Below are 26460 nucleotides of genomic sequence, written 5' to 3'. Positions count from 1 at the left end.
TTAACAGTGTGTAGAGGTTTAATTTACTATACAGGAACTGTACAAGGTCAGTGTGATGTTATCACTCAGTTCAAACAAGGTCACTGAACAGAAACAAAAGATTTTCTTGAATTACAGAAAACACTAAACAAAAGGCATTTGGAAAATACTTTTCACTCATCACTAAAATAAAAAATGATGGCAGTGAATGAATGAAACTAAAATGTATACTATATTATATTGGCTAGAAGTATTTTACCTGTGCATGGCCAATTTTAGGACACTCGTGTAACGTGCATTGTATGCTGCTTCGCTAAAGACATAATAATTAATGTGCAATTAAATATAATAGGGATTGTAATGAACGTATTGAATTTTAGGAGATTTGCAGAAGTTTCCATACCCCGATGAAACATAAAGCAAATCAATAACTTTCAAAGTGACAATTTTGTCTTCCAATTGTTTTATGATTTTTGATTAAAGTTTTGCTCAACAGAGTTGAAATGAGTCAGTTATCTGGTTAGTGGGGTTCAAATGATCCTGAATAACATAAGATGAAAGTGCTTGAATAGAAAACTGAGTGCGGATCTAGCAGAAAGACTGTGGAACCTGATTTCCTCCTCCTACTCTGTAAGTTGTCTTCATTTCTGTCCATTTTTCCTATCAGCGTGCTTCTAACTATCTAACCTATAACAGCTCTGACCTACAATTGGTGCAACCCAGAGCAAGCAGACAATTCATTTGTTTATTCTTAAGAAAAGTTATTTGCTCATTAGTTACTACAGGTATGGGATCAGTTACCCGGAAACCCGTTATCCAGAAAGCTCCAAATTACGGAATGGCTCATAGTCTCCCATAGACTCCATTTTATCCAAATAATCCATTTTTTTTCTCTGTAATAATAAAACAGTATTTTGTAACAAAGATAAAATGAATCCTTATTGGAAGCAAAACCAACCTATTGGATTTATTTAATGTTTATGTGACATTCTAGTCCCCCAGACCCCACAGAGACTCCAATGGGTAAAAAAAATTTGTTGCGCGTCAAAATAATTTTAACGCCCACCAACTTCAATGGATTTTGCTGAATTTTCGCCATTACATGAATTTTGGCGAAGCAAAAGCGGTCACATTCGCCCATCACTAGTTACTATGCATTTGTATTTACCACTGGAACAAAACTTTAGAAATAATTATGGGGGAAAAATATACGAGTGACGGGTTGGAGCCATTTTGACTTCTGAAGCAAAATTGACTTGCCACTCCTAAATCTTGCCCCACAAGGCTGACTGCACATACAAGGCTGTTGTAGTAGGAAGCATTAAGAGTTGTTTCCAGCTAAAGCCACTAGATGTTCAGCATATGCTGTGTATGAATACATGCGGTTTTCATTCAGTGCAGCTATTTGACTCCACTCAGATACGGTTGCCTGTGAGTTACTCACCTTGCAACTATCAGAGTACTTTTTCTTTTCTCCATTGTATAAATATGCCAGTATTTAAATTCACTAGTGTATATTATACAGCCTATATACAGAAACCTAGATCTGAACCTAAAAAAGACTGCAACGGAACAAACCATGAGTGTTCTGTATTGCAGGATTAAAATCAAAAGGGGGGATTATATAAAACAGGGATGTCCAACCAACTGTAGTTAAAACTACAACTTTTAGAATCTGCTCCTTGCAGTTGTAGTTTTAAAACAACTAGAGGGTTGTAAGTTGGATACATCTTGCCTAAAATATAAACATTTCTCCTATTAACATTTCTTTAATATATTCACTAATAGATCTCCCTGTTGAACTTTCCTAGAGTATCAAGTGCATTTGAATAGACCTTTGTCGAAAACTAATCGTTGGCAAAAATAGATATTTAACTAGCTTTTAAAATGGTTTAAAAGATGGTTTATATTAAAGTTTATAAAATTGTACAACTGTTCTAGCTGCCCAAAACAGAGTATTTGCTATTCATTACGTGCTTATGCCTCATTTTAAAAAAGGACACCATTTCAAAATCAGCGTTCTTCTACTGCAGCCTGTGGAATAAAGACTACATAAAACTGCAGTCTCCCAGCTATCAATATTATCTTGCAAGGGCAATTGCTGCCACATACAACAACTCCTAAATATGGCAGACCTTCATTTAAAAAGTTATAGCATACTTGATGGGGTTGATAAGTTAATAAAACCCCTTTAAGTTATGTTGAAAGGGTTACAACCTTTATATGTAAATATAGTTGTATTTATTCAAATGGGAGATGCTAAGCAATTATAACAAAGGAACACTGCAAGAGTGTGTTGTACTGAGCCCACTGATATTGTGCCTATAATGTAGTGTTAAGCTACATATCCTACATGTTTCTACAGCACAAACAGCATTATATACAGAGAAAATAAACACACCACCATTGGGTACCTCATTTGAAAAAAAAGAAATACTTTGTGAAACAACCGTAAAAAAGAGGTGCAGAGGTATTCATGATGATTAAAAACCATATATGTACAAATAAAACGTTAGCTACAAAGCCTGGGAGAACTGTACCCAAAATACATATAAAGGAATTATAAAGCTTCTATTATACAGTTCATCTTAAATCTCAATAGAAACAGATGTATACCACCAAGTGGAAAAAGCAACATTTACAGATTTGAGTGTTTAATGGATATATTTATATATCTAGCAAAAGAGATTAAGTTAAGAGTGCAAAATGTGCATAGATGCTTGCTTTATATTTGAAGGATAGAACCTGGCCCTAATGCATATTCACCCTCTTATTAGGGGTGATGGGAGGGGTAAATTCACCCTTCATGTAAGAGAACAATCAAAGCAGTGCATAAGGCTACGGACAGGAAAGCCACAGTCATCTTGGTACCATGCCTCGCTCACACTCTGCTGGTTTCTCCGCTGGACATACACTGTTAGAATGGCGGATGTGTAATAGTGGAATTCAGAATATGGGGATTGGTGTTAGATCTTGTAGCTTTTGAAAGTTCTCGCTGCAAAAGAAAAATATACATTATTTCACCTGGGAAGTAAAACGCAGGAGGAGAAGGAACATACACAGGTAAATAAAATGATCTCAAAGTAGGCTTCAACCCAATCATTATTGCCAAAATGCCAAGAATTGTGCAAATTGTGGTATCATCACATCCTCTCTGTAGTATATTTTTAAAGAACTGTTATAACCAACAGGAAGAAACTTTGATTCTAGTTGTGTCCAGTGTAAGATCATTTCATTTATTGTAAATGTGCTAAAACAGCAGTTATTAGAGAAACCTTGGGGTACATTTATCAAAAAGTGAAGTTAGAGATCAGACCAGTACTCTAGAGTGCTACTCTCCTTCATTTCTATGGGATTTTTTAAAAGAACGGGTGACAGTTCATCCTTTGATAAATAAGCCTTTCAAAAACCCATAGAAATGAATTGCGAGTGGCAGAATTTCACTCTAGCGGCGACCTCTAGCTTCACTTTTTGATAAATAAACCCCTATGCACCAAAGACAATGAGAAACCAACTTAGAGCTGGCAGTGTACTAGCCAAATTATTCACATAATGTACCTTTTCTTAGACATTTTTTTTTCTGAACCAAGTGTTTTGTTCTGAATTTTTTTTGGTTCAGAAAAAAACACATTTTAGTTAAAACAAAGAGCAGCGCCACTGATGATTTGCTTTGAGTTGCAATATAATTAGAAGAAAAGAAGAAGAAAAAGCAAGATGTCAATATGTTAAAATGTAGATATAATCACGCACAGAAAGAAACAAAAAGGTCAAGGTCAGGTGCAGGATAGCCACGGGCTTATTAAGAGCATTAAATATCCCACTTAACTTAGTTATGCAATTCATTAAAGGGATCCTGTCATCGGAAAACATGTTTTTTTTCAAAACGCATCAGTTAATAGTGCTACTCCAGCAGAATTCTGCACTGAAATCCATTTCTCAAAAGAACAAACAGATTTTTTTATATTCAGTTTTGAAATCAGACATGGGGCTAGACATTTTGTCAATTTCCCAGCTGCCCCCAGTCATGTGACTTGTGCCTGCACTTTAGGAGAGAAATGCTTTCTCGCAGGCTGCTGTTTTTCCTTCTCAATGTAACTGAATGTGTCTCAGTGGGACATGGGATTTTACTATTGAGTGTTGTTCTTAGATCTACCAGGCAGCTGTTATCTTGTGTTAGGGAGCTGCTATCTGGTTACCTTCCCATTGTTCTTTTGTTTGGCTGCTGGGGGGGGGGAAGGGAGGGGGGTGATATCACTCCAACTTGCAGTACAGCAGTAAAGAGTGATTGAAGTTTATCAGAGCACAAGTCACATGACATGGGGCAGCTGGGAAATTGACAATATGTCTAGCCCCATGTCAGATTTCAAAATTGAATATAAAAAAAACTGTTTGATCTTTTGAGAAATTGATTTCAGTGCACAATTCTGCTGGAGCAGCACTATTAACTGATTCATTTTGAAAAAAAAATTTTTCCCCATGACAGTATCCCTTTAAGGGAAATGTGAGAAACGTTGTGAAAACCTCCAAGTAAAAAAATCCCTTGTCCAATAATGTAGGGAAGGAATTGTAAACATTTTAGAGGTCACGGAGACCCCCCCCCCCAATATGGTTTATTGCACATCATTTTCACAAGATTGTGCCAATTTAACCGAATACAATGAATAATTCCCAGTCTATAACTGTCACTTACTAAACTCAGCATCCTGAATGCCAAATGCCTATAACTGCCTTAGTACCTGGATCTCTTTGCTCTGTTTAAAATGGGTTAGTTGAGAAAAGTATGCAATGTTTAGCAATACAGAGTAGTGCTTATAAAAGAAAAGAAGCAGAATTAATTATTGCATGTAGAAGAGTTAGAGAACCTTTTTTAATGTGGCTACTAATTCTTCCACTGACAGAGTGGAAGAAATAAATCTACACTACATAAACAATTCTAAAACAACTAATTGGGAAAGGGATAAAGAACACCAATGTGGAAGATAGCACATTTTACAGTTTCACCTCTGTTATTAAATGTAAGTATATATGTAAGCAAAATGTAAGAAGTCATGCCATATAAATACACAAGGGTATATGCAGGCATTCCCTAGGAACTACAAAAAAGAAGCAAACATGCTACTTTGCTTCCTTACAGAGTACCTTTTCTCACTCCTCTGCTGAGTGATTGTGAGGAGTAAAAGCAGTATATACAGCAGCCCAGCCATCTTCACTACTCCATAGTAACACTGCCAGTATGGGGGCCTCTGGGACTTTTACTTGCAACCACTGATGATGTTGGGCAGATTGGGGGTGGGGCATTGGTAAAATGGGGGCAGGATTATGGTTAAGTGGCTTAGCAGTTATTGGTTCAGCATGTATTAGTTAATTAGTATTAGGAAGACAAGTCTACATATCATTAATACAAAGCAAAACGTGGAAAACTGAAGCAAAGCATTAAAAACCAAACATATAAGGCAATGAACATCACAGCAAATAATCAGTAAGAAAGAAAGTATGGAGTAAAACTGCAACACAGTCAGGATGAAAACTCAGCTATGTCTATCAGTAGGAGAACTAAAGCAGATAGGATACCAAACGTTCCATTAAATATAAAGTTCACCCTTAATGAACCTTTAGTATGATGTATACAGTGATGTTCTGAAAAAAATTGCAATTGTTTTTTTTGTGGTTTTTGAATGATTATCTTTTGTTCAGCTCTCAATTTTGGAATTTCAGCAGCTATCTGGTTGCTAGGGTCCAATTTACCAATTTGCAAGTGTTTTGACTGGAAGATGAATAGTAGAGGGCTTGAACAGAAAGATATGTGCAACAACAATAAAATCATAGCCTCACAGAGCAATAGTTTGGCTACTAGGTTTAGTGCTCCCCCACAACCAGATAGCATTTTAAACTGCAAAAGAGGAAGACGTATCGTTCAAAAATTATGTTTAAGAACTGAAACATACTAAAAGTTAATAAATGGTGGACTACCTTTAAAGGGGATGTAAAACAATAAAATAAAACCTTACTGTATGCAATGAAATGTTCCCCTCTATCAGCTGCAGACGGTCCCCAACTGCTCTGCAGGGAAACAATCATACTTTCAAATGGCAGGGGGGAGCCCCCCACCTAACTTCCTTGACTTCGAGCAGCTTTGTTTGTTTCCCTGTAGAGTACCCAGCGACTGTGTCTTGCTGTATTGGCTTCTATGGCAGATATTATTTGACTTGAGCTGTTTTGATCATTTATGACGGTCCCTAAGCTTAACCTCCCAACTGAAGCCCAGACCACACTGAGCATGTGCATAGTCCTGGTCTTGCAAAGATGTTTAACAAAGTTACAAGATGACAGCCCCCTGCGGCCAACTTTGAAAACATAAATCATTTGTTTAATTAGGCTTCTGGTGCAGTAAAACATACAAAAAACCTTCCAAGAGGCATGCATTTATTTACAAATACAGACCTCTGCTATGCAGATGTGGAGTCAGAATGTGTAGTGTCCCTCTATAAACACAGAAGATCTATGTATTATATATTAAATAAAGGAATGCAATTGCAACTTTTATAGTATGCTTTGGGACCTGCAGTACTGTAATAAGAAACATCTCCCCAGGACAGACTGCATCAACTATGCCAATGAAGAAACTACAGTATCATAACTTAGACATTATTAATGATCATAAATACGTCCCTTTAGTTCTCTAAACATGCTTAGAAGTATGTTCATTTGTCACAAAGAAAACTCCATTGCTTGCAGAGAGTGTGGAAAAGATTTTTTTGCATTGGTTGCTGCTGTGCTGGGACTACTGAATAGCAGCGCAAAGTCAGAAGCCAAGTCATTTACCTGAATACTGGTTGTATAATTATACTTCAGCACCCCAGTATGTAAGAACATTCAAAAAGCTCCCTCAAAAAAACAAAAAAAAAACAACTTAATATGCCCTACCAGCATGCCATCACCATAAACTGCACTAAAGCAGTAAGCAAATAGTTTTCCTCCCTGACTGTGTGCTTTTCCATGATCATTTAATTTTTATTGTTTTGTTTAGAAAAGGTAAATTACCGCAAACTCAGAATAGGTGCTTGCAACAGAGTTAATGCTGATGTTACGTTGAGCAGGTTTTGTAAGGTAGCACCCACCGCTCATAGCGGTTCCATTCAACTGCAACATATTCTCTTTGTTCTTTTCTAGCCGCTTTGTCTGTGGAGTTTTGAACACTCTGGTTGGAGTTCGTGAGGGTAATCCAGGCTGATTCAATGGGAAAAAAAAAAAATGATTGAACAAACTTTTTTTTTTTTTTTTTCATGTAGCAGGTCAACAATATGTCTAGCAGTGTCAGAATATTATAGATAAAATATCCAGCTAAAGGAACTATGGAGGCTGTTGGCAGATTTCCATACATTGATGATCTCTGGATCTCCAACTATTCCAAGCTTTGTATACAGAAAGCTATCACTTTTCCCCCCATAACCTTCAACACTATTCCTATTGTCTACTAGAACAAAGAAAAGAAAAAGTCAAGAGTACTATAATTGACATCAATGTTTGTGCACTTATGTTGTGCAGTAAACCGAACCAGAATCAATAGATTCATATAAAATTACTGGGAAGAATAAAAGGTTATAATTTACTAAAGCACTTCCAGTGAATCAACTAACCTTGCCAGCACAGATAGGTGGACGAGATACAGGAGAGTGACAAATCGTCCCACTAAATGCAGAGCGCAGAGTGCTGTTGGAGGAACTGGAGATGGATGTGCCATTAAGCTGGAGGGAAAAGCAGGCAATGTTAATATTTATTAGTTAATGCCAGGGTATGCACGTGCACTACAGTGGCTTGCAAAAAAAACAAGACAGTACTTTAGAACATGGACAATATTTAGTAGATACTGTACATGCACAGAGATTAAATGGGGAAAAATCAGTAATGAATAACATTAATGAATAATCATTTTACTTTTCTAGAATGCAACCCCAACCTATTAGCAACCAGAAATACAATAAACATTTTCCAGCCATGCCTATCTATGGATAGAGCTTTTCACTGGCATGTGTTATTGGTATAAATATAGTGCCGGTGAGTATGCGAAGCTCCAAGTTGTACAATGATTAGCATAACTTAAAATACCAAAAAAAAGTTACAGTAATATTTGCCATCTTTGTGAATTTCTAGAGCACTTCAGCTCTATCCATGGCAGCACAAAGAACCCATTGGCTGAAAAACTGGTCAGCAGACCTTAGTGAAAAAATCCTTAGTGTCAATACCTTTCAAGGGACAACGATTATTTGGAGAAGAACTGGAGAAATAATAATTTCCTAGGCAATTTTTAAAGGACGCTTTGCAAGAAGATACAGTTCACCACAATGCTAACACTGACTTGGGTTGCACTTCTCAGCAGACAAAACACGCATCAGCCTGATGGGGCACCCCCTCTGGAGTTATTAGAACCTATAGGGGGCAGGTTACCACGATTCCGGGAGGTATGGGTCCAGCACTCTTCAGATAACAGAGTCAATGAAATAATTTCCGAAGGCTACCACATGAATTTTTCATCCACTCCCCCCAGAAAATTCCTCATGGCCAGAGCCCCTTGCAACACCACCAAGACATTTCCTTTTGGATTTTATCACCAAAATGGAGCAAACCAGAGTGATCATATCTGTACCACCTCCGGGGGAAAAAGCTCCTCAGTTTAATAGCAAACTGCTTTTCTCCATGTCATGCAAACTTTTAATTTCATGTTTGAATCAACCACCCCCCTACTGCAGACACAATAAAAATAATTTATTAACTTTTTTCTCAAATCATACCTTTCTACATTTACTAGGTGTACTGGGTGCAATCATACGCCTCTTGTTGGGGGTTTTTGGTGCACTGCCATAGTGAATTTCCTCCTCAAGCTGACGATTCTTCTTCATAAGCTATAGTAACAAACGTATGAAATTTGTAATTACACATTAGCTACGGAAAGACAAACACCAAAGCAACAGCAGTAAATCTATAAGTCCGGGATGGATATATAGTATGTTAGCTGTATTCAGCTAAAGGTCATATATCCAACCTTAAAAGTAAGCTTATGGGCATAAAGAACAAATTTAAAAAGGCCACAGGACAGTACTGTGAATCTGCCAGACAGTGCACGGGCAGTGTTACTTGCTCAGTCCTTTTATAGATTACATGGCATCTGATCCTTAGCTGCTTGCAGAGAACTGGCCTCAAACACAAATCATTGCAGCTTCACAGCAAAATGTACTTTGGGGGGGACTGCTTTTCAATCTTACCCGGTCTTGTTTCTCCCTCTCTTTCTCCTGATGAAAAGTCTCCCATTGTTCTGCAACATAGTCCATAAATTTTTTTTCATTTACAAAAAACTCTTGTTCTTGTTCTTGCTCCCATGCAGAAATGCGCATTTTCAGCTCTTCTTCCAACTACAGAATAGGCAAAAACACCGTTTAGAAATGTTTATAAAACTACTTAAAGGAATTGTTCAGTATAAAAATAAAAACTGTTAAAATAGATGCAAAATAAAAGATGTGCAAAATAAAAGATGTTTGCAATATAGTTAGCCAAAAATGTAATCTATGAAGGCTGGAGTGGCTGGATGTCTAACAAAACAGCCAGAGTAGTACTTCCTCCTTTGCAGCTCTTGGTTTCCACTGATTGGTTACCAGGCAGTAACCAATCAGTGACTTGAGGAGGGGCATGTGGGTCATAACGGTTTGCTTTTAAATCTCACCTGCATGCTACGGATCAATTGCAAACTCACTCAACAGTTATGCCCCATGTGGCCCCCCCTTAAAGTCACTGAATAACTAAGACTAGAGAGCTGAAAAGCAGGAAGTAGTGTTCTGACTATTATGCTAGAAATCTGTTCACTCCTGCTTTAACAAGGAATAGATAAAATTTGCACAACACTTCAGTGGGTTATTGATGGGAAAAGGTGCATTTGGCAAAGAGCATACCTTTGGAAGCATTTTCTGCAGTTTTGCCCTTTGCTTTTCTTCTTTCAACAGATTGCCCCCTCGATTTGCGAACCTATTAGGGTCTGTAGCTTTTTTCTGTTGGGGGAAATGAAGAGGCAATTTATATACTTGTTCTGGTGACAGGAAAAAAGGGGATACATACCCATTTTAATTTGCATCATGAAGTGATTTTATGCTCAAGTGCAGACTCTAAAGTATGCATATTGTATTCCTAAATCAATGACACCAATCGCTCATGGATGCACATACACACAGGCCATACATGCCTTGATTTGGTCAATTTGGCTGATTTTGACCATCTAGGCATGTATGTTGTAAGTTTGGTTTCAACAGATCATCCTGTTGGACAACAGATGATCTGTCCCCTTATGAAAGTTTTATGAAGCGCCTCCACTTCTAGCAGTTCTAATGATTCATACTGTTGGACCACAAAAAAGGAATAGAGCAGTGAGTGGAGGATCTTCCAGTGGATGGCCATCATAGATGTTATGATAATTTTCCAAATGATGTTAAATTTTAATGGTTTTCTGAGATACTAGAATTTTTAGATTGCTAATACCAGACTTTAGCACCAGGTTTTTAGTCAGTAACCCTAGGATTAACTAAATCCAAGAAATACATAGAAAGTTAATACTCTACTCTGGGTCTTCAAAGAGAGCTATTGAGCTAAATCCTGTCTAGCAACATAAAACTGTATATATTTTTAAAATCCCTTAAAACATAAAGTGTTCAGTGTTCACAAGGACCACCCTAAATAAGTTTACACCATAAATCATATTTTACGGATCCCTCTGGCAAGCTAACTTAGATATCTAATCACAGATTGTTAAAACCTTTACTTAAAGGAACAGTAACACCAAAAAATGAAGTTGTTTTAAAGTAATGAAAATATCATGTAGTGATGCCTTGCACTGGTAAAACAGATGTGTTTGCTTCAGAAACACTACTATAGTTCATATAATCAAGCTGCTATGTAGAAATGGTGGAAATTGAAAAAAGGCTATATGGCACAGGTTAAATAGCAGATAACACATTATGTTCTACAGAGCTTATCTGTTATCTGCTGTGTAACCTGAGCCTTTCTCCTTTGAATAGCTGTAACCATTGGTACACAGCAGCTTATTTATATAAACAATAGTAGAGTTTCTGAAGCAAACACATCAGTTTTACCAGTGCAGGGCAAGACTGCATTATATTTTTATTACTTTAAAACACGTTACTGTTTTGATGTTACTGTTCCTTTAAATGGGTTGTTCACCTTCAAACACTTTTTTCAGTTCGATTGGTGAAAATTTCAGACAGTTCACCAGAATTGCTTTCTATTTGTGACCATTTTTCTAATATTGAAGTGTAAAGATGAATTTTTCACCTTCTAAAGCAGCTCTGGGATGGGGGGTTGCCGACCCTTTTACTGTACTAAATTGATACATTTCTTATCTGTGTCCCTGCGGAGCTGCATCCCTGAGCTTCAGTAAAGGAGAATTCAACCTCCCAATTAAGAAAAGGCCCTATCTACTAAGTTAAATAGCCCCCCCCCCCTCATACTTCAATAGCCCTGAAAATGTCCCAAAAATATTTCTCACCTATCAGTGCTGAGTAAGTGCAGCAGAGCTTGTGGGCGCTATCTTCCAGATCATCTGATTTTTTGGGTCCTCTTTGCCAATTTCCAGCATTTTTGAAGCATGCATGTCGGTACGAACTGGAAGACTGCTCCAACTGCGCATGAGCCAACACAGCTCTCTATTACAGATAAAGACCGGTGATCTGGAAGATGGCACCCACAATCTCCGCTGCGCTTACTATGCGCATTCAGGGCTAATAAGTATGCAGGGAGGGGCTATCTAGTTTATTAGTTAGGGACTTTTCTTAATTGGGGGTTGAGTTCTCCTTTGAAGGAAGCTGTTAGAATTGATACAATAGTTGATAATATTGCACAGATACAGCTGAGAAATGTATCAACTAATGGCATCAACTAAATGTAGCAAATTGTAACAGAATGCACTTGGATCACTGAGCTGCTAGACTGAGACACTAGACACAAGAAGGAACATTAAACTTAAATTTTGGAAAAAATAAAAGATGGAAAGCAGTTGAAAAAAGTCTGTTTATGGTGAACAATATGAAAACAACTACTGGAAAAAAGTGTTTGGAAGGTGAAAACCCCTTTAAAATTATCCATCGTAACATTTTAAAGGAACAGTAACATCAAAAAATGAAAGTGTTTTAAAATAATAAAAATATAATGCAATGTTGCCCTGCACTGATAAAACTGCTGTGTTTGCTTTAGAAACACTACTTTTGTTTATATAAAGAAGCTGCTGTTTAGCAATGGTGGCCTTTTTAGATTTCCACCATTGCTAATCAGCAGCTTGTTTATATGAACTATAGTAGTGTTTCTGAAGAAAACACATCAGTTTTACCAGTGCAGGGCAACAGTACATGATATTTCCATTACTTTAAAACACTTTAACAAAATCAATCACTAAAATGATCATGCACTGCACCCTCATTAGAAGAATCGGTAGCAAATCAGTCAAAAACAGAATTATTTGCTTAAATATAACACTATAGGAAAGGGCACTGCCATATTCCACAGCTTTCTAGTAAAAAATAAAAAAAAAAAGAGTCAATAACAGAGTCATAATAATGTTAGACTTACATCAAATTCTAAGAATAGACGCCAGTTCTCTTGCCATTTCTGCACACCTTCAAACATTTCCTTGTGTGACTCATAGTATTGTTTAATGCGGGTTATTTCAGCATCATGAAGACACAGCAGATCTTCACTGTAATCCTCTAATAATGAAAGATGATATGGAGAGTTATACAAAGCCTAACATAATTTGATATTCTCAGGCCTTTGTGGACTAAAGTATAACATTACTACTTACCACTGTTAAATGGTGCAAAAGCTTGTCTTTGACCAGTGCTATAGAAGCATTTGTCCCAGTAAGAGGATAATTCCAGTCTAATTGCATCGACTATAAGTTTTATATTCTGCAGCTTTAATTCCTGAAGGCGATTCAATTCCTCCTGCAACTGAAAGTAGCATGCATTTAGAAAAATGGGCATTATTTCAGCTGATAGAATAGGTTAGCTAATATTAAAACACTATGGGGCTCATTTATCAACACTGGGCAAATTTGCCCATAGTCAGTTACCTACAGCAACCAATCAGTGATTAGTTTTTTGAAGCCAGCTGCAGGTAGAACAATGAATGCAGCAATCCGATTGGTTGCCATGGGTTAGTGCCCATGGGCAAATTTGACCAGTGTTGATAAATGACCCCCTATGGGTCAAAGTTAACCATCAAATTTGACTTTTTATTGTAATTCAAGTTTTTTGGGCAAAAATTTTGGAAATCAAATTTCCAAAACCACATTTGAAATTTATTAAATGCAAAAAAATCTCAAATTCAGCATCTTAAAGCTGGCAAGTTCAGGTAGGAGTAAACTGGAGTCATATTAGCAAAATTCAAGGTTTTTTTTTTTTTTATTTGAAATTAAAATGATGGGTAGAATTTGATTTCAGTGCTTTTTTATGGAACTATATGTTTGAAACAAGAATTTTTGTAATAAATATGCAGGCATTTGAGATGCAAAATTTGGGGGGGGGTCAAAATAGAATAAAAACAAAATCCTATAATCATAGATTTTTAATGTATTGGTCTCTGTGTATACAGTCAATGAAGTGTAAACATGCATTTCATGCACCTGGAATTAACAAATTTATTTAACAAAATCCTCTTACTGCTTTAATAGTCTTTCCTTTTGATCCAGTCATATGAACTGCAAAATAATCTCGTTCTTCTTCAGGTATCTGAAGCCTTTCCCAAAGTTCAGTAATTTTAGACTTTAGTTCTTCACACAAAATTTGATTCTTCACTTTCTGTTCTTCCAACTGCAATTACAGAATATGGATCATTAAAGATTTAAAATTAAAGATTTTAGATTCAGGAACCAGTACTTGGTTCCCTATGGCTGCAGATTCAGGTGTCTGTGTAGCACCTTAAAGTACAATAACAGTTGAATCAAAACAGCTCCAGGCAGTAACACTTGATAAAGGGCTCTGCCAGAAACATGTAATGTGCCTACACTGCTAATAAAAACACATTGCAGTTTGAAGAATAGGGATCATGTTTAAAAACAGATTGTAGAATGGTTACATCCAGCAAAAGCATAACAATCAAACCAGTAGTTACTCAACCTGAATAAGAAGCTGTTGCAATGCATCAATATTCTCTTTAGAAAGGCAGAAAGCTTCCTCATCCTCACAAACTACATCACGTTCAAAGCTTGTGTCAGGAAGACGATCCAGTTCCTCCATACAAGAAATAATCTGCTTCTTTGTACTTTTAAATTCTGCTTCCCGGCGTTCCTATGAATCCATTAAAGCCATTTTTAGTGAATTGAATTAAACAAGAGGTAGCTGTCCTAGCAGGATAGAGCAGCAGATGTAGACTGGAAAAAGTGTGGTATAACAAGTATTATAGGCCAAAAAAAAAGGATCAATAATGCCTTATACGTGTATGTGGGGTGCTGAAAATGAAGCCCTTCAGCTGTTTTGTTGTTGAAGTAAAACTAATGGATCTTCGGAGTACTGGGAATTTTAACGCATAGAAAGCAACTTCACACAAACTAGACAATTCAACTTTATGTTAATAGTAATTACAAAAAGAAAAAGAGCTGACCCACAGAACTGCACCCTCCCATCCGTAACCACCAAGACTCCAGTGAAGCAAACATAAAAGTAAAACTTAACTTTTAATAAATCCTTAAAACCAAGGTCTAGACAGCAACATTAAAATAAAGGTTAGGTATAGGAGACTGATTGACTCGGCAACACCGGGTTCGAGGGGAAATGTGCAAAAAAAGCACTTAGATCAAAATGAAGTTGTGGTTGGAACACAACAAGTAATTACTTAGCTCACTAGCCAAGCATTATCTGTCTGATACAGTCAAGGCTGACCCCCACCAAACCAACCCCTTCACCCACTTGGGGATCCCTCCCTTCTTGGTATGAGGTTAGAGGAGTAAGAACCATGGTAACGGAAGCCCTGGAGCCTTGGAGCGCTTGGTTGCGTTTATAGCACAAATGTACCAAGGTACAAGTTTCAGCCAGTATCAGACCCACGGATCAATGGTTTGTCCAACCACTTCACCCACAGAGGTCCCCTCCCGATCCGATCACCCAGTCACCAAATTCTACGTCCCTATCAGACGCCTGCCTAACCAGAAGTTAAAATGCGCCTATGTTAATAGTGTAGCCTCCCCAAATTTCTTTTTAACAAAAGACTAATATATTTAGATGGCATCCTAACAAGATGTCAGACATCCAGCTTCAGGGACAGTATTAAAATAATCAATATACTGTACCTTTTCGGCAGAAAGCCCAGCCAGATGCCTCCTAAACTGATCCAGCTCCTGGAGACTTGGAACACATGCACTGTCGATGTGGTATGGAGAGGTCCACAGAATATCACACAAGTCTTGATCACGCTCCTTTAATAATTTCAACTCATGCATTCTCTCTTTTTTCTGTTTAAGCATAACTTCTACTCTTGTTCTCAAGTCCTTTTCTAGCTGTAAAATTGTTGTATCCTCCTCCTGTTAAAAAACAAACAAGGTGGAAGTCTCTGCTTTGGAAAAATGTTTTTGGAATATTTTTCTTTAAAGGCATTCAGGTTATAGGATACTCTACGAAGAATGTTATGATATGAATGTTCCAAAATATTTGGCATCCATATGTTTAGTATGAAATCGCTTACTTCAAATGGTGGGAGTTGAAGCTCCATGCAGACTGTATCGAGTTCTTTTCGGCACACATCAATACTCTTTAGGAGACGCTGTTTCAGATTCTCCTCTTCCTCAATCATCCTCGTTAGAAGAAGCTATGAAAAGTAATATATAGACAACTGTAGTAAATATCACATATTTCCATACCTTTAAGCCAAAATGAAGCTTTAATGGAAGCATTTAGCAGCTATGAGGCAGCCCAGATTTATACTGCCTGGAAGCATAGCAAGTAGAACCTAGACCAAATGTAAATAATACTAAAAGGTACTAAAGACTAACATATGCATTTGTTAAATCTCCCCTAATCGCCAGGTGTGCCCTTACCCTAAGCAGTGAATTTATTATATAGCCAAATAAATGAAACCTAGTTGAACACTTTTTCAGTTTGTTTCTGCATTTATGATTTGGGCTTACATGGACATGTCTCTTAACAGCATCAGTCCTTTGCAGTCGTTGATCTTCTGGTATGCCGATTTCTTCCCAAATATCTCGAAGACGAGTAAGTGCTGAATTTAAACATGCTACCGATTCAGCAGCTATTGCCTCACTAAAAGATAAAGGAAAACATTGCCAGAGTTTGTTTTCAAATAGAGCTAAATTGTTTCTAATGCCATCTGTTCTGTTAAAGGAGAAGGAAAGGTTAAAATTAAGTAAACTTTATCAGAAAGGTCTATATAAATACACCAGTAAACCCTCAAAGTAATGCTGCTCGGAGTCCTCTGTCAAAAAAAACAAGCATTTCTTTCCTTCTATTGTGTACACATGGACTTCTGTATCAGACTTCCTGTTTTCACCTTAAACCTCCAGGGCAGGGCTTGAGCATGCTCAGTTTGCTTCTCTCCCCCTCCCTCCTCCCCTCCCTGCTGTAATGTGAGCCCAGAGCTATGACTGAGCAGGGAAACTCAGGCAGGAAGTGATGTCACACCAAGTGAATATGACAGATGCTATCCTAAACAAACAGAGAGCTTCTAGAGCGGTTTACTCAGGTATGTATAAGAATTCTACAGAATAAATAAGTGTTATAGCTTGCACTATTGTGGCTAATATATTGACAATAAACTGCTTCGGTACCTTTCCTTCTCATTTAAGGAATGAATTGGTCCAATACCAAATAACTAAAAAAATAGCATACAGAGGTATAGATCCATTATCTGGAAACTTTCTATTTAGAAAGCTCCAAAATACAGAAAAGACATCACCCAGAGAGACCGTTTTAAGCAAAATAATTTTCTTCTTAAATAAACAGTTTAGTGTTAAAAAAAAGGGAAAATTGATAGGCCTGTGCAAAATAAAAAAAGGTTAGCTAGGCAAAAATGTAATCTATAAAGTCTGGAGTGAACAGATGTGTATTGTAATGTCCAGAACACAACCTTCCTCCTTTGCAGCTTTGTAGTCTGTTAATTAGTCAATGACTTGAAGGTGGACCACATGGGACATAAGCGTTCGGTTAGCTTGCTCTTAATCCTGAGCATGCAGGTTCAACTGAACATTTCCTTTAAATTATTACCTTATTCTCTAGAATAATAAATCAGTACCATGTACATGTAGCTAAGTGGCTCTTGTATGGGGCCAAACTGTGCATGTCATAAGTTAGTTGGACAGGAACCACAGGGGCACATTGATGGGGATATTTTCCTACAGATCTGCTTAGGTCCCATACCCGATTAGGTTGTTGGCCTGAGAGCAAAACAATTCAATCAGCCACATCAAGTCCAACCTGTGGGTGGCCAAATCAGGCAAAGATCTGCTTGTATTTTTCAGAAATACAAGATCTTTGCATGTACAGGTATGGGATCCGTTATCTGGAAATCCGTTATCCAGAAAGCTCCAAATTACAGGAAGGCCGTCTCCCGTAGACTACATTTTAGCCTAACACCTCGTTTTTTGTTTTGTAATAATTATTTTTAAAGGCAAACCGTGCACTGGCAATCTGTCTTCCTTTTGCATACAAATATTGGCTTTTTATCATTTCTAGCAGCTGGTGAATACCAGAGCATGGGTTAGACCAAGTGCTGGCTATTTTTTCTGTGTTACATTTTATCTGTGTGTTTGCTGTACCTGCAATAACAAAGATAGAATAAACACAACATGCATACCAATAGTCTTGTTTAAAAAGGAATGTAAAATCCAGAAGAAAATAAACCAGATTTCATATTCCCCATTTACATATAATTCTCACTCATATATACCATGAAATGAACGCACACTCTTTAGTGTCAACTACAGTTGAATATACAAAAAATTTTATATAAAACTAAGTTAGAATAGATCGCTGGTCCTTGCTGAAGTCTTATAAGTACTCTCATATAAGTCAAATATATATGGCATGCCTGGATTTTGAAGCTTTCAGGCTAACAGGTTTCTGCATAATTAATTCGAATATAAAAATACTAATCTACAAAATGAGGGAAACAAATTGGAATGCAACGGTTGTAATAAGAGGCATAAATGGTCAACCACACCCTAAAATGACTGAGCTCTGCACATAGAGATGAGTTCATGTTACACCTGTATGCCATTGATGGTTAAAACAAACAGTGCATAAGTTGTTGTGGGTTACTACACCTGGTACAAACGCTGAGCTTTTTATAATATTATACAGGCATTTGCTTCTGTATGTAGGTATTCAACAAATATGTTTACAGTGCTCTAAATGCACTACTTCCATGCAATTTGAAAGGTAATATAAGTGGGATGCAGATTCAGTCATCCATATACAGGAATGGCATCCAAAATCCCGTTATGCAGAAAGCTTCGAATTACAGAAAGGCCATAACCGAGATTGACTATATTTAGAACATTTTTCATTTCAGTATGATTGAGCTTATATTACATTTTCACAATAGTTTTCTTTAATAGCAAGAACACCTACAAATGAACATTTGTGATTTATATTAAAAGGCATTTGAAGGTTGCTTATAGTTAGATTTTCTCATTATGCAAAAGTTGCATTTTTATGCATGCAAGAAAACTAAACTACATTTAAGGTAGCTAATGCACTGAAAATGTAGAGTTACTGGAATTTCTCCTGACACAAAGTGAGACAATACAATGTTTATGGGAACATAACACCCCATTCCAATTGCTTTGTGATACACAGGTATCTGGCACTGGTTTGTCCATGCATGATTGCTGTTCACCAACTCCTGTCTGACCAGGTGGCTGCATTCCTTGTGTTACACCTGACACTACATTCCTAAAGTGGATACACAGATCTACACACAGGTAATCTGGGTCACAAGTGTGGTTTGTATATACATTAGTACAGTCTGTGTCCCCTTTCATCTTTCCCAATCAGTTCCAATAAGGATCCAGTTAATATCACGACAGATGTCTTGGATTTGTTAATGTTGCATGCAAAGGCATTGTGCAGCCGATGGCTTGAAATGTGCTTTTTTTTCTTTGTTTGTTTTTAAAGATTTTTGTTTTAACCATTTCAAACATGGTGGAGGACATGAGCAGACATACCCTGTAGGGCAGACACACACATGGAGATTAAGGGTCAGGGCACACAAGCAGATTCCTCGAGGCAACTTCAGAAAACGAATCGTGCCGAGTGCCATCCCGCCAGCGATTTACATTTTAGTCGGCAGGAAGGCAGTTCAGAGAGATTAGTCGCCCTGAAGAAGAGATTTGTCACTGGGTGACTAATCTCCATGAATCTGCCTGTGTGACCTGACCCTTAGGGCAAAGACACACATGGACATTTGGGGAGCTTTAGTCGCCCGATGACAAATCGCCTCTTCTTCGGGCGACTAATCTGCCCGAACTGCCTTCCCGCCGGCTAGAATCGAAAGGCAGGGGCACACAAAACTACTGGGGGAAATTAGTTGCCCAGCGACAAACCGCCTCTTATTCGGGTGACGAATCTCACCCAAACTGCCTCCCTGCCGACTAGAATGTAAATCGAAGTTTGAGGCAACTTCGGGCAACTTTGGAAAATGAAGTGTTCCGAGTGCCATCCCGCCGGCGATTAAGATTCTAGCCAACGGGGAGGCAGTTTGGGGAGATTAGTCGCCCGAAGAAGTGATTTGTTGTCGGGCAACTAATCTCCGCAAATCTCCACGCGTGTCTCTGCCCTAAAAGAGCTTGTGTCAGAGATCATACTCATGCTGAAACGGAGGGTATGAATGAAACATAATTAGCAACGCTAAAGCCACTGGATGACTGAATTAGTACATAATGGGCGGCACCGAGTACACAAACAAATATCTGAGAAGTAAACGAATCTTGTCCCACATCTCCAGACTGACTGACTCCACTATATGGCACTGGGCCAGCACAAACATCCAGCCCCAGAGTCCGGGACTTCATACTCGCAGCCCACAATTACCCTGGTGAGCAGGGGTCGATACATCTACTAACAAGGGCAAAGAGGGCAGATGATGTTATTCAGGGAGTCAGTCCGCTGAGCTGTAATGCCTCTGTTGCCTACAACTCCCAGCATCCCTCACCAGCACGGCTACACATTGTAATTCAGATAATATTCCTGTCACATTATACCTGTATGACGACTAGTGTCACCTTAGGAAACACAGACCCAGCCCCTTTAAGTAAATAGCTTATTAACATAAATCTGTGAGTTAATGGGAAGTTTCTCTAATTCCACATTGAACGCCTCACCTTTTTCTCATGGCGGATACCTCTTCCCTCCCAGCTCTACTCCGCGGCTCTCAGTCCCTTTGCCTTCTCAGTCCTTCTTTCTATCAGCGCCGCGACCGTTTTCTTACCTCACACAAAAATTTGTTTTCAAACTTGCCACAAAGCAGAAAGACGCTTCTCTCTGATTGGTTCTCCGCCAAGACGTCAGAAGTCACCGTGGCAACCGGTTGGGCGACATCTATTGACTTCCACGCCTCGAGGCTGTTTAAGGAAGTGCGCATGCGGAGTCTTGGTAGTGAGGCTGGTCATGCTGTTCTGTCTGGGCGAAGGGGAGACGTGGGAATGTTGTGGATAGGAGGGTTATATCTTGCTACTATTTTGTAAAAGCTATTTTACCCGTGTTTTGTGCTCTAAACGTGGACATTGCTGGGGTTAAGGTATTCCTGAGGTTAAAGGAGACATTTTTGTGTAAAAAATAAGAAAGTACCAGTGCAGTATACTCATTTTGATATAGAAGGAATGTGCTTTAAAAAGTAGTGTTTCAGGCTGATTTATATTGAATATTTCTGCAAAAACCCTAATAATCCCTCACTTTTCTTCCAATTCCTGCTCCATGAATTCCCAGGCTGTGCAGGGGAGCTGGCAGCTCACTGCTTAGGACAGGAACCAATCAGCAACTAGCAGGACCTGATAGGGAACTGAAGCCTGTCTGTGCTTGTGTGACTGCAGGGCTGTGATTGGCTGTCCCCCTCCTACTGTGCTTCTGGCAGGGACAGTTAGGACACGCTCACCCCTCATTTGAAACACAGACAGGGTCCATGGGGTTTCCACCCGGCCAGTATTTTACCGGCCTAGCCGGTAAAACACCTGCCAAGGCTGGGGCCGGTATAACAAATTTGTAATACCGGCAATGTAGCTGCCAGTAAATTTGTAATACCCTTAAAAAGACCCCTCGGCCCGCCCCCCATCCCCTGTAAATTTAGCTTGTCCTTCGGATTTTGTCCGTGCCGTTGCCCTGCCCCTTTGTTTTACAACCCTGCCCCCTTTGACGTCACACTACGCCCTTTTTGTACCCGCCCCCCACCAGCCGGAAAAAAAATTGCAAAAGGTGGCAACCCCAGACAGGGACCAGAGAACATCTATAGGCAGCTCCAATAAAGGGGCTGATAATGTATTCATATTTAACACCATGTAAAAGCAACACATATATTACTTATAATTGCCTACAAAATTAGGGGTTTTACATTTATCCTATATATCTCCTTTAAGGTATTTCGGATAGTGTTCGGGAAACTGAAAAAAAAAACACATTAGCGAGTTGTCACATAGAGTTCTGTGGATTTGCTTGTCTCGCTGGAAAAGCTGCCTCCCTGTGTCTTATCTTTAGGGCTTTCCTAGATACCCAAACAGTATAGGATATTAGGCCCTTCCTTCCGCGCTCCCACTTTCTTTTTGCTTTGCTATTGTTATAAAGGGGTTGTTCACCTTCATACTAGTTGATTTCAGATAGATCACCAGAAATAACGACTTTTTTCATTTACTTTCTATTTTTCATTTGTGACTGTTTTTCTAATATTGAAGTGTAACGTGTCATTTTTCACTTCCTAAAGCAGCTCTAGGGGGGGGGGGGCGATCCTGTAAACTGTTCTGAATTGATACATTTATTTGATACATTTCATATCTTTGTCCCTGCTGAGCAGAATTTCTGGGTTTCATTACAGGCAGCTTTTAGAGTTGATACAATAGTTGCTAATACTCTAGAGATGCTGCTGAGAAATGTATCAACTAAATGTTGCAAAATTCTAACAGTTTAGAGTCTGCGCTAGTGATGTGCAGGTCAGGGTTTCTCTGACCCGCACCCGACCTAACCCACCTTGCTGCCGCCCGCACCCACGCTTCCGAGGACCTTTTATAGACCCGTGCTGACCCGCCCCACCCATGACGTCACAATGATGCCACAAAAGGGGCGGGGTTAGCAGACGCGAGATTACAAAACCGGAACCCGGAAGTCGGATGCCGGCATTTGAAGGTGGCGGGCAGGGAGAGCAGGAGAAGAGCTCAACCCGCTTGCCACCCGCGAGGAGCAGTGTGAGGTCGACCCGAACCCGCCCGACCTGCGGGTAAACCTGCGGGTATCGGGTCGGCCCGCACATCACTAGTCTGTGCCTGAATTACTGAGCTGTCAGACTGAGACACCAGAGACAGGGACATTCAACTTTAAACTTAAGATTTTGGAAAAACCGTAAAAAATAAATAATGGAAAGTGATTGAAAAAAGTCTTTATTTGTGGGAAACAATCTGAAAATAACTGAAAAAAGTGTTTGGAAGGTGAACAGCCCCTTTACCTTTCTGGGGTTTGGGTTTTTCTGCTCTCTTTCCTCCCCTTCAGCTTTGGTTTCTACTCTCTACTCTCTAATTTTCTCTTCTGTGTTCTCGACCCTCTCCCAACTCGGGGTTCTATTCTCTTGCACCCTACCCTCGTTACTTCAATTCTGCTCACCCCTTCCTTGTCTATGCTTCTCTCCCATCCACTTTTCTAACCTATTCTTTTTTTTCTGGTCTCTCCTAACAAATTATATATGCTCTATATTTATTGTACACTGCGTCTACTCACTAAATTCATTGATATCTCTAGTTATTTTATCCTACCCACCTTTCCTGCACCTTCTTTATGGCTCTTATCTTCAATCCTAGCCCATTCTCTCCCCCTCCATGTTTCTTCTCTCCCCTCTGATAAACCTCTTCCATTTAAAGTGTCCTCCACCCAAAAACTGTTTTGCATTATGTAATAATAAAGTATCATTGTAAGCAACTTCCTAATATAATTTATTAAAAAGTTTCAATAGCTTTAACGTTATTTGTAAATAGCTATTGAAACCAGTGTATCTATGGCTATGAAACAGAGAACAGAAGGAAAAACAAATACTGCTTTAAATTAAATTTACAAATAACTTAAATCCATAGACTTCTTTTTTTTAAATTCATGTACAATAAAAAGTTAAGAATTAAAATGTTTTGGGTGGATGTCGGCGTAAAGCTGGCTATACACATGAAATTATAACTACAGAAGATAAGTACTGTGGAATTCCTATTACAGATTCCACCGCTGCCTTAGCCGAAGAAGGTGCCACACCAACAAACCGACTCACAGGTTAGTGTGAGGAAACTTTTTTTTACTCAATAACAGCTGTTTTAAAAAATGTTAAACTACCAGGAGCAGGCAATACTTTAAAAGTTGACATTGGGAGTTATAGGGGCTGTTAAGTGGTGTGAGGCAGCCTGGAAACTCACATTTTTTTAGCCCAATAATTCAGTGGCGTAAAACTGGGCACAACAGGGATCCTTACTACACAGGCACAGCTCACACAACCCAATCTTCAGATTTAGTAATCTAAGAATGATACCCAATAGAAGCCCCTGCAAGTCTCATTATGTTGTCCCCTTCCCAGTAGATTGTTTTTACTCAATAGAATTTACATTTTAAAAAATGTCTCCTACCTGTCAATCTGTGGGCTAGTAATGCAGCACTAAACTCAGCCTTCCAAGGCAGTATTGGAATTAGAATGCCACACTACCTTTGTTCTGTATTTATAATTATCTGTGACCAGCACAATGAACACCATGGCTTGTGTGATCTCCTGAAAGACCTGTGGTGCAGGGTCCACTTCTTGACATCGCTTGAAGAATAAGTAAACTTTTTTTTTTACTATCTCTCATATTGCTCTAAATAGTCCCTACCTTAGTCCCAGCATTCAGCTTGTTGTGGTTTCAGCGTAATCAGTTGAAATCTCCATTTCATTTCACTTCCTGGTCTAGAAGCTTATCATCAAAAAGAAACCTTACCTGTGAGCTCATCCACAACATCAAACGTCTTAAATATGCAACACAACACTAGAGAAGCCAGAGGTGTTATGAAACAAAAAACTGAACTTTTTGGCTATACTGACCAATGGTATGTTTGGGGGGGATGCATTTTTAAGAAAAGAACACTGCTACTAGTTAAGCGCTTGTGGTTGTTTGTCTGCCAGTGCCACATACAATATTGTGTAGATAAAAGTAAAATGGATTCTACAAAGTATCAACAAATTCCATAAGCCATACCCATTATGTATTAAAATAAAGCTAAGTTGCAGCCTTGTTTCCCAAAATATCCCTCCTTCCCTTTACCAGTCTTCCTAAGAAAAGAGTTAGGGATACTCTGGATTGATACCATGGAGCAGATGTACAGATAGAATCAGTAATAACTGTTAGCTTTAAAGGAGAGCATGAAGTACATTTAATCAGCAGTGCAGAACTATAATTATATCTTATATTTCAACCATTGGGGAAATAAATCTAAGCTGAAAGGGAACAAGGCAGAAAATGACATATCTGGTGCATTTAGGGCTACAGCACACACCCGCTGCAGATAACATCAGTATGAAGCACTGCATATTGCCCTCCATGGATGATTATTGGCAATAAAACAGAACATAGGAAGATCTACACATATGATATGGTCACCAAACAAGAAGATCTTTACTTGATTTGGCCACCAATACAATGGGTCAAATTGGGCCCCTGGGCCACCAAAACATATAATTTGGGCTGACAGTGATACATAGAAGGAGGACCACTTTGACTCACCAATGCATTCCTCCTCTGACAGAATTTTCAAACCTGCCTGATTGATATCTTGCCAATTATCAATCAAATACCGATCAAGCCCTCCCACCAATGGGCCAATAAGCTGCCCCACAGAATAGAGGGGCCAAGTTGGCATGTTTTTTTCAGCATGTGTATGGACAGCTTAACCCATAGTGTTTCTCACTACTGACAAAGAGAAAGAAGCTTGTATAATGCACATTTTCCCTCTTAAAGTAAAACTATACTCCCCAAACAATGTAGGTCTCTATTAAAAGATACTGAGTAAAACAGCTCATGTGTAAAACCCTGCTTCATGTAAATGAACCATTATCATAATATACTTTTTTAGTAGTATGTGCCATTGGTAATCATAAATAGAAAATTGCCATTTTAAAAAATAAGGGCTGCCCCCTGAGATCGTAAGATTCACTGTGTACACATACAAACCACATGTAAGGTCACATGAGCCAATTAACAGACAGAGTTCTGCCTTTTGCTTCCTCACTTCTTCCTGTTACAGTTAGTGTTGTAGTATTTCTGGTCAGGTGATCTCTGAGGCAGCGCAGATAGTCACGAAATGGTGGTTCAAGGCAAGAGATGTAAAAGGGCAATATTTATGTAAATATATATTCCAGTTTGGTAAGAGTCTTTAATATGTCATTCAATTTGATATAAACTATCTGTTGCTTAAGTATTCATTTTGGGGGTATAGTTTTCCTTTAAAGGAGAATTCAACCGTTTTCAAAAAAAACCTACCCCTTTTTTTTTATTTTTAAAAAAGATTGAATTCTCCTTTAAAGGAGAAAGAAATGTCTTTTTACTTGGGGTGCCAAAAGTTAGGCACCTCCAAGTGATCGCTTGTACTTACCTGAAAATCCGGGCCATTGAACCTATTTGGAGAAAACTGCACTGGCCCGGGATTCTTCCAGTAAGCACCACAGAGCGTTTGTCTTCTGGCTTCTTCTTTTTTCTCACAGCTGTGCATGCACAGTATTATGAAAAGCAGAAAAAGTTGGCTATTTCATTCTACTGCGCATGTGTCTGCCCCGGGAAATTTGAAGATAGAAGAAGCCAGAAGACGTTCACTCTCAGGTGTGCTTTACTCTGGAGCAGTAACACAAGGAAACCAATCAGAAAATTGCACTAACTTCCCAACTGCAGTAAAAGTATCTGAATTAATTTCTGACCATCAGGGCATCTTAAAGCTCAGGAAGGAGGTCTCAAAAACCTACCCACAATCCTATTTGATGATTGTCTGTAATATTGGCCTCCTTGTTATATTTACAAGGAGGCCAATAAATCATGCAAAGAAGCTATAAGGCAAGCTAAAATTGCTATAGAAAAGGATATTGCAGCAAGCAGTAAAAATAATCCAAAATTATTTTTTAAATATGTTATAGAAATGAAAAGAAGTAAAACCCCTCTCTATTCAATTAACCACCAATTAAAGAAAATTCAAGTATTAGTGCAGCAGTGTCAGAGTTTATTAACAGTTT

General features: G+C 38.6%; 1 protein-coding gene across 2 annotated transcripts; it reads right to left on the bottom strand.

Moving 5' to 3' along the window:
• prc1.S (protein regulator of cytokinesis 1 S homeolog) lies at window positions 1–20562 on the bottom strand. Of its 2 annotated transcripts, none has more exons than XM_018254093.2 (14): window positions 20360–20562; window positions 16151–16283; window positions 15709–15831; window positions 15317–15547; window positions 14148–14318; window positions 13692–13841; window positions 12833–12980; window positions 12601–12737; window positions 9921–10016; window positions 9240–9386; window positions 8769–8879; window positions 7617–7724; window positions 7098–7206; window positions 1–2974 (listed from the first exon to the last, which is right to left on the bottom strand). In XM_018254093.2, exons 1-14 carry the CDS (start codon window positions 20368–20370, stop codon window positions 2946–2948), a joined length of 1704 nt encoding a protein of 567 aa, XP_018109582.1. In that variant the 5' UTR covers window positions 20371–20562; the 3' UTR covers window positions 1–2945.
• Window positions 20563–26460: the final 5898 nt, after the last annotated feature.

This window comes from Xenopus laevis, chromosome 3S, assembly GCF_017654675.1.
Source record: "Xenopus laevis strain J_2021 chromosome 3S, Xenopus_laevis_v10.1, whole genome shotgun sequence".
In the NCBI taxonomy this organism is placed as follows: Eukaryota; Metazoa; Chordata; class Amphibia; order Anura; family Pipidae; genus Xenopus; species Xenopus laevis.
Note: the sequence above shows the minus strand (reverse complement) of the source record. Positions and strands in the feature narration are given on the sequence as shown.

Coding starts and splice junctions, on each gene's coding strand:
- prc1.S (XM_018254093.2), bottom strand. Junction 15,832..16,150: donor CTGTTAAGAGACATGTCCAT/GTAAGCCCAAAT, acceptor TACTTTTCATAG/CTTCTTCTAACGAGGATGAT. Junction 12,981..13,691: donor AAGGAAAGACTATTAAAGCA/GTAAGAGGATTT, acceptor TGCTACTTTCAG/TTGCAGGAGGAATTGAATCG.